Source organism: Acyrthosiphon pisum, chromosome A3, assembly GCF_005508785.2.
Source record: "Acyrthosiphon pisum isolate AL4f chromosome A3, pea_aphid_22Mar2018_4r6ur, whole genome shotgun sequence".
NCBI lineage: Eukaryota > Metazoa > Arthropoda > Insecta > Hemiptera > Aphididae > Acyrthosiphon > Acyrthosiphon pisum.
In genome coordinates, this window is record NC_042496.1 from 14,539,696 (window position 1) to 14,555,369 (window position 15,674).

At 27.5% G+C, this 15,674-nt stretch overlaps 1 protein-coding gene across 2 annotated transcripts in view; it reads right to left on the minus strand.

Annotated features, from left to right (window-relative positions):
• Nucleotides 1–15,674, minus strand: part of LOC100568906 (potassium voltage-gated channel protein Shaw) — a 155,416-nt gene that overhangs the window by 51,065 nt on the left and 88,677 nt on the right. For both annotated transcript variants that reach the window (XM_029491334.1, XM_029491335.1), the window contains exon 5: nt 13,908–14,025. In XM_029491334.1, coding sequence (XP_029347194.1) covers nt 13,908–14,025 — 118 coding nt within the window. The remainder of the gene's footprint in view (nt 1–13,907; nt 14,026–15,674) is intronic.

The following is a 15,674-nucleotide window of genomic DNA, read 5'->3' on the forward strand; positions in this document are numbered from 1 at the left end:
ATTAATTCTGTTACCAAAAAATTTAAAAAATACATTTACACATGTTTATTTTTATAGTCATTTTAAGTACAAATTTGGACGAAATTACATATTAAAAACCTAGGATAACTATTTTAGTTATTTTGTTGTGATTGTATAATATTATTCGTGGGTACTTGAAACTTCTAAAGTATACTATTATATATCTATGATTTTACCACGGTTTTTTGTTGATGTATAACGCGTTATAACTTATAAGTACCTAATAGATATTATGATATGATTAATTTGGAATTTATTATAGGTACCTATTATAGGTCAATTTTTTTTTAATACCATAGATAAGTATATATTATATGTCTAATACATAGACTGATATACCGTCTCCGCTCAGAATCGTTTTTCTTATACAGTGATATTATATCATTGAATTCAAATTTAATACTGTCCATTATACAGTGACCCACCTCTAACCTACTGTACAGCAGAGCGACATCCACTTACCCACCTTTTTAAACATGTTTTTAATTTTTCTAACCTTATAGTATTGAGAAAATGTTATTATCTAGATTTTGCATTAGTATGTAGGTACCTACATAAATGTATAAACCAACTTTTAGTTTCAAGATTTTCCATTATCTAGATTGGTTGGAGATACACATATTAATATTAATATTTTGGCTTGATTGTTATAATAACTTTGATGTTAGAAATGTGACATTTTTTCATACTATTATAATTGGTTTTTTCTCAACTTAAGTTTTACAAATAAATAGTTTGTTAATATTTGTCCCACTATAGCCCGTTATTCGAAACAATATGATAATGCGATTTTGATTTGTGATTATTTTGAAACAATACTGAATAATAATTTACAACGAATTACGTTGTCAGCTTATAAGTGCAGTTTTAAACATTAAAAATCATAATATTATTATGTTTTCTTTGGAAAAAGAATGTAATATCATGTTAAAATTCATGATATTGAATTTTTAGTAAAGAGGAAAGACTCTAGAATCCATGACATTGCGCTTTCAGTGTCCCTCGCATAATTTATTCATTTTTGTGCTGGCGCATCGTTGTTTTCGAGTAGCTTACATGGTTTTACATTTTTAGATTTCACTAAAAATACTGTTGATTTTGACACTTATTTTTGTTATTTATTTAATAAGTATACAAATGCGTTTTTTTTTTATAACAACAACATTTTACCTTAAATACAAATATATTAAAACATAAATAAATTAAATTTTTAATTATTAAAATTTTTAAAATTATATTTGTATTTGATTTTTCTATGTTATGTACGATTGTAAGATTAATAATATTTCAATGGATATTAATCGAATTTAGAAATATTTAACTCGTATAAGGTATAAACAATAAAATACAAATTTATTTCATTTAATCTATGAATAAATATCTATTTTTAATAGCAAAAACTAAAAGTAAAATAATAACTTTTATGTACATAGTGTCTAGTATAAGATAGAAAAACGGCCAATATAATATATATAATTATATAATAATATACTATCCATACATCATTTTTTTTAGTTTAACAAAAAAAAAATGCATTGTTTTTTCAAAGAATATATTTGTTACTATGCAGAATTGCAGAGAGGGAAAAAAGAAAGGAATTACATTATTTTTTTTTTTATCTAAACCAAAAAATGTATATTTTTTAGCGAAGCGAGCTTTATAATGATATTAAAATAATTCGGGCCCTTTATTTTACTTACTCATCCGTTCACTACATTCATCGTAATGCAATGACGTAAAAATATAACTGTACATAGTGGATGAAATTGTTGTAACTGCAGTTTATTCAGAACTAATGAATGTCATACTGCCACAAACTTGTCTACTCGTTTGTAATTTAATCGATTCATGTGAACATTATATAATAATAGAATTTCAGCAATTTAGGTTTCTAAAGACTCTGAGATAATTTAAAGTATTTATGCGCATATTACATTATAGCTGTTATTATAACCTATGATAAATTCTTAAAATACTAAAACTAAAATATTTATTTATATTTTAAAATATTAAATAAAAACCTAATAATATAGTAACATAGGTTGTTGATTTTCCGGTACTCACATTAAATTATTGATATTGAATCATAATAATTTTTAACTGCCAAAAAAAAGACAGTGAATATTATGTCTTAACAGTTTTTATGTGTAGTTCATCAGATCGACGTTAAAGATATGTAAACGCGACAATAAGAACGATAATAAACTTGTCGATGTTTATTAAAAACTTTGTTACATACGTATGTAAATTGGACATGGATAAAAAAACTGATCAATAAATAATGTTTTCAAATGTATAGTGGTTAAATAAATAGTGATATAAATCATTGTTATTTTCACTTGTAAAAATATTATTTGCATCATTTTTCATACAATAGTGAATTGATAACAATCAATCACGTGTCAATTACACGTAATGTTTCCATCATATTAAGAATAAACCAAATTAACATATATATAACATTTAAAGTTGCTTAATCAACTTCTGTCAGCCAGTTAAATATGTAGACTAATGCAAAAGTCATATAAAATAATGATTGATAGAACTGTTTTCTATAGTATGCGTACCTAAAGCTACAATGACTTATTTATCAGGCTATTATATTAATACATTTGTACCTGTTATGAATTATTTATCCTATACGTGAAATCGATAATAACTACTTAGTAATTATAAAATATTATTTATTTATTTGTTATTTAATATTTATACGACATAAAAAACTGTGTAATTAATTGCCTGATACACTATACGAGGTCCTCACACATACTCCGGAGGCATCCAGAAATCAAATAAATTTCATAAACGAAGCAGAATTTCAACAACTAATTTACAAAACTACTTACATAAGTAAACCAATGTTTAAATATAAATATTACAAAATATATAAATGGATAAAATATGTAAACCATGTAAACGATGGCTAATAACCACGTAGTAGATGCCTTAAATAATTGTTCGTGTTGCACGGTGTTATTCCAACCAATAAAAACGAAATAAAGAAAATACTGTAGGATTATTTTATAAATATATTTATTTTTTTACTACAGACTTTGGAACTAAATCATATTTAATGCTATAGGTCAGAAAAGCCCTATTATAACACCGATTAAGTTTAATAAGTTTCGTCAAACTAAGCTATAGTTATGATGGTATGGGTAACAAAAAAACGTTCAAAATACTGCTAATGAAAAGTCCATACGAGTGCATACGAAAAGTGGCCAGTGATTAATAGTAGTTTTGTTCTGATGCGAATTATGCGATGCACCTTGCAAAAAGTACACGATACTTTGAATTAAAATTTCGTATGCAAATGAACAGTAGATTAATTTAAGTATGGGAATACACCTGCTATACAAAATATATGAAATAGATAGATCCAATAAACGTGAAGTAATAAATCGCCAAGCTAAATAAGCACGAGTGATATAAAAGTCAGTTTCAAAATTGAATCTAAAGGAAATCGATATTGTACCAAAAACTTTTATACTCAAATGTTTTTTTTTTTTAAGACTGGCTTTGAAGTACTTTAAAGTAAATGTTCTGTGAAAGTTTCTTTGTTTAAGCTCCGTTTTATGGGATTTGTAAGCTACAGATACAAATCCTACATATAATATAGAAATCGGGGTCCAGTTGTCTAAACTGATTTTTTTTGGTCCCAATTTTCAGCTCAACAAATTAATGTTTTTAAAATACAATGATACTAATATTTTTAAAAAAAATGTCATTAATAGCTCATGTCTTTGTTAGTATTTAGGAACTTCAGTTTTACGATCAGCAAAAATAATGTCGTTAAGACAATGTAGACTTTTAATATTCATGAAAACGATTGACATTATAAAAACAGTTGATCCTCACTAAACGCACTTAAGCCAGCGATTTTTTTCACTATAAATTGAATAAATTCTATTATCATAAATTATTTTCAAATTATTTAATTTAACATCATGATGTTGATCACTTGTTCATATATATATATTATATAAAGTGACAAAAAAATCTATTTTGAAACAATAAAAACAATTTACATTTGCGTTGAATATTTATTTATTTTATTGGCATTCATGTGTATTGTCAAACCAATTAAAAATTAAAAATATAAGTAAATAAAACATTATATTTATGATTATATAATAATATAATATATATTATATACCTAAGTAAGCCTACTTCGTGTTTCGTACATGCACGTTTTAAAGTTACTTTTATTAATATGGGAATATGATTGAAATTTTAAATTGTGCTGCATGATATTGCTGGCCAAATATACGAAAACCATAATAATAATATGTTCTAAGTAACGAAGGAGGAAACCTACTTGATTAATGGGTTTCTTCGCTTCTAGGCCAAATTACAATACATAATATACTGTACAAAATAACATACGAAAGCGAAGTTTGACTGTTGTCGCTGTTTTCATAGTTGTACATAGTAATAATATTCGGAATAATATAACAAACAATTATAATAGAGCGGTTTATCGATTCTGAGTCTCATAAATTATAAGCTATAACATATATCATACCACTTTACTTACACGTTATACAATATTAATACTATAACTTTGACAGCTAGAGAGAGAGATAGCAAAATACTTAAGTTGTTCATGATTATTCCCAAAAAAACATTTTTTTCTATTTTTTCCTATGTTACTGCAACTGAGGTGGCGACTATGCATTACTTTCACTTCAGCCACATCGTGCCGAAAAGGCCTGTATCTATCATTATATGTTATGTTATGTTGTTGCATATGACTAAAGATCAGTCTATGATATGGGAAATAAACAATCATAAATGTTTCAAACAAGCGGCTCTGTTTTAAAAAGTACCTATATTTTCCTTAAAAAGAACAAATTTCTAAACATAACAATAATTACCTATGCAAATATTAATTACGTCAGAGAATATTAGTTATGTTTTTACGTTATACCATAATAATATGCCTCGGATAAGTTTTACTGGCCTGCATTAATTTTCCAAGTTGATTTTCATGGTAATGAAAAACAAATATTAAGTTTTAAGTACCTATTCGTAAATTTGAAACACTATATTTTTACAATTTACATAATTTTTAAAAAATAATAAAAATGTTTAGGTATCTACCTAGGTATATGTTACTTTTTTAAATTTAATATTAAACAATAACAGTTTTGATTTTAATTCTATCAATAATCATTCAAAGTTAGAGGAGCATATAAGTGGGGACCATCGCCCCTTAGTGAGGTAGATATAACTTCTCTTCCCCATGGTACCATCTAAACTTTAAATGCTTATACATAAAATAATGCTTAATATGATTTTATGTATGTAATATATTCAGTAATAACTATAACCGCATAGGTAAGATTAGCAACATCATTGTAGTTAGGTAATAGGTACACTGCGTCTGGACTACCGTTTTAAGACTATCTTATCTAGGTGAGAAAGTGAGAAAGCTATAACCATATAATTACTAAAAGGCTCACACTCGATTAAATTTCAATGGAAGTATATATGATATGAAATGTATATAATAAAACGGCCAGGAAGATGCGTGTAGGCGATTAGCATTTCAAACGCGGAGGTGACGTATTGGTCCCAAAGAACATATTGGCATCGTCTGCTGAAAACGCTATATATTACGTGGACGACCGTGTTTTCCCGTCTTCCCGTGTTGACCTCATGGGGAAAATGGGAAAACGACATGGTAGCCTCCACCTTCTACAATCTACAGGAAACAACAACCGAATGTGTGTCGATATCAGAGACCATTGGCAAACATACCACATTATTTTATATATGGGACGATATAATATATATATATATATACGCCCCCCCCCCCACTTCTTCGCTAGAAGGCCGGTAGATTAAACGCCATCGCCCTAAAGAAGAGATATCTGTAGTAATTTCGTTGTTCCACAACGGCGATAGTATAATAATATTATTTCCAAGCCTATAACGGGGGTGCTCCAACACACATTAGATGTGTTAAGTGTTTAGGAGGTATAATATTATGTAGCCGTCTATATAAAATCCCAAACTGCCAACGAAATGCCTCTGCCGATGTGCAATAATATACTAATAACACATTGAAACGATATGAGTTTATGACCCATAAAACCCGATATCGAAAATATACACTGAGAGTTCTTATTCATACCTATATATTATTGTAATCGATTTTATGCAACACATACATCCATTATTATATCTTATCAAAAATATTATTAAATGAACGGCAAAACGATGAAAATCTGTATTCAAGAATATGAAACGGCTACGTTAACATTAGGTACCTACATAATAATAAAAATAAACCTATGAAAACCATATTATGATGTTAAACTTTACAGAATAATATTATTCTACATACGGTAAAATTACTTAAGAGTTAAGACAAATAAATTATAATTATTTGGCAAATATAGTAATTCGAGCATGGATTTAATTCATGTACCTAATTTGTTAGACATTGCCTATAGGCCATAGTTTAAGAAACTTTAATTGGATTCGAAACAATCGAATTAATAACTTTCAGCATATTATTATTATTATGGCATTGCTTGTATAAAATATTAAATGTATTCTATATACAATAGTTCATACTTGTTTTTATGACTGGAGTATAGACTTAAATATATTAATGTTAAACTTCTTCCAAGTTTTTGAAGATAAATAATCACAAGTTAAAAAAAACTAAACAAAACAAAAATATAATTTATAATAAAAGCTGATAAATCAAAATGTATTTTTTTTTTAGTTAATAGGTTCCATTTATGGTTAGGTAATAGGTACATATAACTTAAAATATTAATGATAAATGGCCCATATAATATTGATATAACATAATTTATATATTATATTTGTACGCATTAAAAGATGACAATGGGTTTAAATCATTTTTGAAATTCGTTTTTGGGTTCAATATTAATTATAAAGGAGAAAGTAAATACAATTAAATGCATACCACGTTTTACGTATACTTTCGTGTCAAATTTATTTATGTAGCTTATATATTATCGATATCAGTAATGTTCCAAACTGTAACTATAGAAATTATTTTTAAAAGCCATTAGTTTTATTTGTGTTCAAATCATAATTTACAGGGTGATTCACCAACCATGCTCACCCCTATTTTTCCTTTAATAATAAATTTATTCAAATTCTAATTTTTGGAATTTATTAATTTACTCAAACACAATTTTTTAAACCATTCAAGCATTTTTATTTTTATTATTTCAGGAATGTCCCGTGGCGATACAAACTTCTGTTTTTCAAATGATAACCCCTCTTTTTTAATGTAAATTATTTAGTGGATAATTTTTTTTTTAATTTTTATGTACCTAATTCAAAATAAGAATGAGTGGTTTTTTAATTATTAAAACGTTTGTACCAAGTTAACTTACAAAGCTAAATATTTCAAAAACCACTCATTCGAATTCTAATTCTGATACTTTCAAATTTTTTAGAAAAATTAACCACTGAATAATTTACAGTAAAAGGGGGGGGGGGGGGGTTCAAATTTGAAAAACGGATGTTTTTATCGCCTTAAATAGTAAAAAATTTCAAGTATTTGAAAAAATTGTCTTTGAGTATATTTATATATTTAATAATTCCAAAAATTACAATTTTAATAAATTCATTATTAGAGGAAAAAAAGAGGGTGAGCATGCTTGGCAAATCTCCCTGTATAATAAATAGTATAATTTATTGCTATTAATGTTTCATTTATATAAAAAAAGGCTAATAATAAATGGTTTCCGACTTTATTAAAATATTCCTAAGCAAATCATCGAATTTATAATTTTGTTTGATTTATTAATTATAACCAACGGGGTGGTATATGATGTTTAGGTAATATTGTACTACGAAAAAAACGTGGTACTTATTAATTATTATTGATTATAGTATGTACACACTCCGTAATGTATTTGGTTATTATTTGAGTTTAGTTTTTACCAGTAATAGTTATGATGGGTGCCTGGGTGTATACTGTATAGGGTTTTGGACGTGCAGTGCGACGGACGGATATGTGTAATGGCAAATGGGAATTTCACTATAATCCTTTTGTAACAACGGACCAATCATAACAGTGCTTAAGCCAGACACTGTGTGTCTGTCATCCCATTCTATGTCATATCCCGACGAATGGGAAAATTAATACGTTACTTGGAATAAAAAAAATAATACATATATGTATTATGATATTTACTATTTAGTTATAATTATTTTATATTTCACGACGTACATAATATATTGTCACAAAAGGTATAATGTGATGGACAGACACAGATTAAGATATGGAAAAATAGACAATTCCGTACGATATATCAAAAATCCTTGCCAAAAATTATGAATATAAAATGTACCTATTCAAGAATATTTTTAAAATATTTCTGTAATATTTAAACCAATCATATTATTACTTTATCTCATTATCTTTATATTTTGTTCGTATTTTCTATTGTGACGTTATTAACTTGGGACATAATCAACGCTAATAATAATTCTGATGTGTATACCTATACGATTTTAGCGTTATAGAATTAAATCGTATTATTTCATGCAATATAGGTACTCTGACTCAATCAAACCGATTAAATATGTAATATATAATAATTTAGCTATTAGTTTTTTTTTTTTTTAAATTCCCCATTATTTTTCGATAAAATCCGGTAGTAGAACTTTTTGGGTTACTTATAAATATTTTAATCTGTTATCAGTACGCATTATGCATAGGTAATTATAGGCATGCCAGTATTTTTTAAATGCCCAGTGTTCACGCATCACTAATTGCAACACCACTAATTGAAATGCATAATATGTCGTAGATAATAATAGTAAATTACGTATAATTACTGAAAATGCCAACGGAATCAATCTTCTCTAATATATAATAAATATAAAAATTATACAAATTATAATTTATTCTACTAAATTTACTTATTATTAAAAACAACACAAAATGTAATAAATGGTTAAAATTTCATTATTAATAAAGGTAAAATTATTTAATATATAGACTAACATGTTTTTTGTTATTTGTTATATTAAATTGTTCAAAAAAAATCAATTATATTAATGACCCACATACTAATCTCAATACATAATAAATTAAAATGTATTAATTAAGTAATTAATATTTATGTTATACTGTTTTTTAACTGTTGAAATAAATGCAATAATATTTCTATTAAAAGATCATTTTGTGATATAATGTAGTAATTTGTTCTTCAAGTTTTAATAATGATTTTAGTTTATGGTTCCAGCACCCTCTATTAATCCGTCTCTGATTATAGAATATCTGCAGAACAATTTTAAGGGCAATATATTGTATACAATCAATAGAATTCCAGATGTGAAAACGTTTACCGAAATAAGCACTTTGGATTCATGAGACATAATATCACAATATTTCTACTAGCAAATGAGTTTAATATATTAAGTCCGTAATATGTTATGTAATATTATACGTCATAAGGTTTTGTGTACAATGGGTCACCATTCAACCGTTACAGTATCCATGATGTATGTCGACACGTGCAATCAACTGCGAATGTGCGTTACGTCACAACGATAATATGACAATAGATTATTTTTTTTAGTAACAATTAATTACAGTGAATGGCAAATGCATAGAATTGTTATGAAAAAAAAAATAATAAAAGCTATTCAAATTAATCGATTATTGAATAAAAACGGTGTGCATATTGTACGATGTCACTGTCGTGTCGTTAAAATGACTACCTTTAGAAGAGTTCATATAAAATTGAAATAACTACGTCGAAAACGTAGCCACATTAAATTTAAACGTGATCACAAAGATAACAATTTTCTAGGCATGAAGTATAATAGTAAAAAATAGTTCGTCAAAATTAATTCGGCAAAGTTCGTAAATAATATTAGGTACATTATTGGTTATGCATGTATAACATTTTGGATCAAGTGGAAAACAACGATAACAACATGGAAAGAAACAGTGAACATTTAACTTAGTAAATGCATGTTTACTAAGCAGTATTTTATTTTTATGGTTCGTAAAAAATATAATTTCATCCTGTGCCGTTGTACAAACAAAGTTAACTGATATAATAGCGTGAAACACGAGTCCGTAAAAACCATTAGATTAGCAGCGAGCCAATATTAGTATAGTGACGAGGAGTAATATTTTTATTCAAAACCTACAAAAAGTGTTCTATCAAAAACCATAATAGCTAGTTTGCTTCTTTTACAGGCACGCTTCCACTAGATTTAATTGATTTTCGTTGAAAAACCTATAGGCAGGCACGATGAAATAATATAATCCTTACGTCCAGTCTTAGAAGAAAAATTGTACAACGATAGTATTCCTTATTCCAAATCCTCGGGGCCAACATGTTTCCCTTGATGATAAATGTAGTATTTCGACCAAAGCTAATGGACAAGAAAAATTTCCATAGGAAAACGCTTTAGCGAATACATGTATACTAGCGAGAGCGTTTGCACATATAAGTCTATATATTATATTATTATTTTATTCCAAAAAACCGACGATAGTTTTTTTTTTATCGTTACACGCAAGAAATGGTATTCTGATGTATTATACTAAAAGTACATAGATTTTAAGTGATATTAAAAATTTCTGAATAGTGCCAAGTAGTTAAAAATGTTAATGTTAATAAACATAATAATATGGATTCGTGTTAACTTTCTAACAAACACTCGTCTGACGCGACTTGCCATCCCGTCCCAATTTGCGCCTTTGCAACTCGGTGAGAGAATCCACTGTGTCACGTCTTGGGTGCCCCGTGGCGGTGGTTGGTACCTTACTGTATGCGATAATACTCATATATAAATAATATGTTCCAAATATTACTGTAATTCTAAAAAATATTTTAAATAGGTTCTTACATAAGTCAATAAATATTATTTGTTGTGTTATTTTTATTTTGTTTTATTAGTTACTTGCTTCCAAACACCATACAATGTCAAATTACTTTTATGAAAATATAATCATATAATTTATTGTAAAACCGAAGAATGGAACTTAAAAATCTAAACATCTCTCCGCTAAATTAACAGCAGAGTTAATGTTCAATTATTTTAATTTAACTATATTATACCATACCTATAATATAGTATATTATAACATGGTAAATAAGACATAAGAAAAAACTTATAACATTCTTCAGGTGCATTTATTTATAGTCAAATATTAAACATTAGTACAATTGCACTTAACGTTCCTATAAAATGTTTTAAAAATATGGGTTAAACATTTTTTACGTATTTTTTTTATTATATTTTTTTTTGCAGTGGTAAAATTATATGATTAATATTAATACGTTTGTATAAAATAATTAAAATTGTATCAATTATTCTGAAGCAAATATACGATTGTTAATATAATGAATTGTTACACTACAGGATAAAAGTAAATAATCACATTGTTAATCATTTATTATTATAAATATTAGGTAAGTATGCATTTTGTGTGTGAATTATATAAAATATTTTTGTATAATTGTATTTATTGTGACCTAATTTTCACCAGAACGAATAAAGGAATCAAATATCCGAGAAACAAAAATGGCATTTGACGTCAATCAGAATTACTCAAGTTTAAAAATCCAATTGACATCTCTACACTGAACGATTTATAACAGAAAACATAGACAATTAACATAATTGCATATGACATTGAACTCCAATACTATTTGTTATCCACGAAGATAGAATTCTAAGAACGATATAATATTATCGTATAAAATGTTTCCCTTATTATTTCAAAATATTTCAAATCGATTAATTTTAATTCTTCAATATGCACTAGAAATCAATACATCCACACAATTATTAGCCAAGACATTTCCGTAAATACCTACTTGGTATTGGCCAAGAAAATTGACAATTATTATAATATAATAATGTGTTGTCTCCGTCTTACAAGTGTGTAACATAACAAATTGTACCCGGGTTTTAGAGGCCCCGAGATATATTCGATATTCCTACTATAATCTGTAATATACACATATTTTATTATTTGTTTTAAATTTTAATTTAACGGGACGGAGTGGCCGAGCGAACTAAGGCGTCGATTGCGACGCGCACCGATGTCGGTTCAAAATCTCGGCTGTGTGCGCCATTTTTTTCGGGCAAGTCACGGTGTCCGGAGAGAAGTGCCGCCATCCCCCCACCCGGACATGGCAGATACCTATGGGACCTGCTAGTATGGGTGCTCACTAAAAAATCTGCCAAACTAAAAAACACACGAGTTTAAACCTACAATATTCTCCCCCACAGTAAAAAAACCACCCAATGGCCTAAGTTTCCACAGGTTAATTAATAATAATAAAAAAAAATATACATTATGTCCATAAATAATAATGTCTTTATTGGTTTAGTTTTCATCGGTTATTTATATTATCATTTTATATACAATACATTAAATGTTTTAAATATAATTTTTTTTTTTTGAGCTATTTATTGGTACAAGAACATAGATATCTTATAGGTCGTTCATACAATCACTAAAAAGTCTAAAGAAAATATATTAACAGTTTTTTTTATTGCTATTTTAAGTTTAAATTTGGATGAAATTTGATATTTAAAGGAAGAATAACGATGTTGCAGTTATGTTGTTGTAATTTAAAAATATTACTATAATATAGGCTGACTAACAAACCGTCTCCTCACAGAATTGTTTTTCGTATGGGTACAATTATATTATATCATTGAATTCAAATTTAACACCATCCATTGCAATGTCCCACTCGTAACCTACTGTTTAGCAGAGTGGTATCCACCCGCTTTTTTTTAAATCTAATTCTGACGACATTTAAATTTAAGTGTTATTGCAATGATCTTCAACTCAACATAATAATTTTAGGTGCTCGATTACCCTTAGTAATATAGATAATTTAATACTTATGTACAGTGTCATAAAGAATATTAAAAAAAACAGCAGTCAATTGTATTTAGAACACTTCTAAATCGAAGAAAAATTTTTAAATTAAATATTAAAAATATCCTTTGTTCATGGGCACTTATTTCAACTTTGTTTTTGTTAAATTCTTTGTAAGCATTTTATAAAGATACAAATAAGTTTTTTTTGAAGATAACATTATGCAATCAGTAATTATTTTATTTACGAATCAGACAATGTTTTATGTAAATTTGTCTGAGTTTTGAACTGTGTTTTTTTATTACATCATTGACTCAGAAAATAATAACAACAGCCAATATTTTTTAATTTCATTAAAATGTATTTTATGTTAGATTATTATTGTTCAGACAAAAAATATAAATAACTAATTATTAAAGGATAACATCGGTAAAAAAAATAACTATTGACAGGATTTGTGAGTTAGGTCAGGTTAGGATTGGCGATACAGATTGAATGACAGTTAATGACAATCATGAGGATGCAATTAAGTTTAATTAAAAAATGTTAGTAGGAATCAGTGTCAAAATATTGAATGGCTTAAACTTTATAGGAACGAAAACAAATAAAGAATCCGGGGATCGGTAAAAATTAAACCTTAATATTTAAGCCTATAAACCCATTCGTTCTTACCCCTTTAATTTATATACCTATATTTTAAAGTACGTCCAAATGAGATCCCCAAAGACTTTAATTTACCGCAGCATTTAACCAAACGGAGGACATAAATTTCAAAACTTCTGTGTGACGCTACAATAACACAACCTAAAATAACAACAATAAAATGGTGTCGAACGATGCCGAGCTCGAGGGATTTATAATTTAACATGTAATCAAATTCCGGCTACGTTTTACGACCGTAATTATTATTATAATAAGATATACCTACACTTGCGCTCATTAAATATAGTTACCTATCCCATATAATATAAATATACCCCAAATAGCGTGTTTACGGATGCAAATCGGTTGAGTAAGAACTTACCTGGGTGTAGGTCATCCAGCAACAGGGTTCCACTTGGTTCGCGTCCAGACCCCAAAATTCCAATTCCTCTTCGAACAACGGCCCGCAAACATCCGTCGGGTAATGAAGTTTACCCGTCCTGTAAGACAAAATAATGCTGTTATACGAAGTTCAAACTTCAAATGCATGCTGAGTTGTTGAATAATTTATGTAACTGTAATGGATATAGGTAATCACAGTGAAACGTTCGATGATATAATATGTACTGGAAGTAATTTTATGGACTACAATAGTTCACGAGTACATTAGGCATATGCTAACATATTACAAAACAATAGGTGCTCTTAAAAAAATTAATTGCAGAGCAAATCTATGACATGTTCAATAATAAAAGTTATAGCTATTATTATAACTTGCCTGGGAACTTTTGATGTGTTTAATGTAAAAATAATTACCTACCTATACGATTCATAAAATATTGTAAAATTGAATTATATTTTTTAATTGATCACTAACTTTCGTTGGTTTAAGCTAAACTTCTACAACAAGAGCTATAGATATTCCGCGAATTTATAAAATATAAATCCATCTGACATTATGACTTTTCCAACATAATAATTAAATTACTACTTCACCTCAATCAAATTTCAAATTATAAATTTAAGGTATTTTATTTTACATACAATTTAACAATCATAATTCATATCAAACGTAATTACTAATAATCAAAATGTAATTAAAAAATAATATAATTTTAGAACCTTCATAATATAATTTACAAGAGTAGAAACTGCCAATAATACAAAAATAGAATTAGTATTCCGGCTTATAATTTAAATTTTTGAAAAAATGAGACTACAGAATAATAATTGGTACAGAATTCATAAAATATTGAGAATGTTTTGTTAAAAAAAGTGTACCCTTCTATTTTTCCATCTTTGAAATAAAAAATGCACAGTGCATACATTAAAAAAAAAAAGTACGGCGAACTTTCAGATGAAATAACAAAGGAGTTTCAGTATTTTTGGAACAGAATTGTACGAATGCAGATGTTTTCTTTTAAAAATATTGGGTAAATATAAGTGTAATATTTAGAATATAAATATACAGGAAACAACGAAAAGGATGAATTAGGTATAGAAAAACTCATAATTATAACTTTATTTTGGATCCTTCGTGATAAACTAGAGTACCTATCTTTACATTAAAAAATAGATCATATTATAATATAAAAAAACGTAGATTCCTACTTAAAAAACTTAATTAATAAATTAGGCTAGAAAAATAGTCCATGATCTGTTGTACAATAATAATAATATAATAAATAGAACGGTTGGGATAAATTCGCAGCGGCGAGTGATCTATAGAAACGACATTTTGTAACTTTTACGCGACCGTTTAATATTAAATTATAACTAGTGTAAAAAAGTTTTTGTAGCATTGTAGTCTTCTACGGTGTAACATAATATTATACCGTATGGATACCATAGATGAACATATAGGTACTCGTAATATGGAGGTATGGACGTATGGTACATCATCACACATGCCCTGTACCACCTAATAGTTGTCAACTATATCAAAATCAATTGTACGGAATTCGCAAGTATTATAATATTATATGAGTGTACATACCAACATATGCATACCAATCACATGATATATTATTCTCGTCGACTGTGTATCGCGCACACGATCAGCTGAAACCACTATACGGAATGATCCATTTACATGGACATGAAAATTGTTTAGGTGAATTTTTTTGTATTACAAAAAAAAGATCTGTAA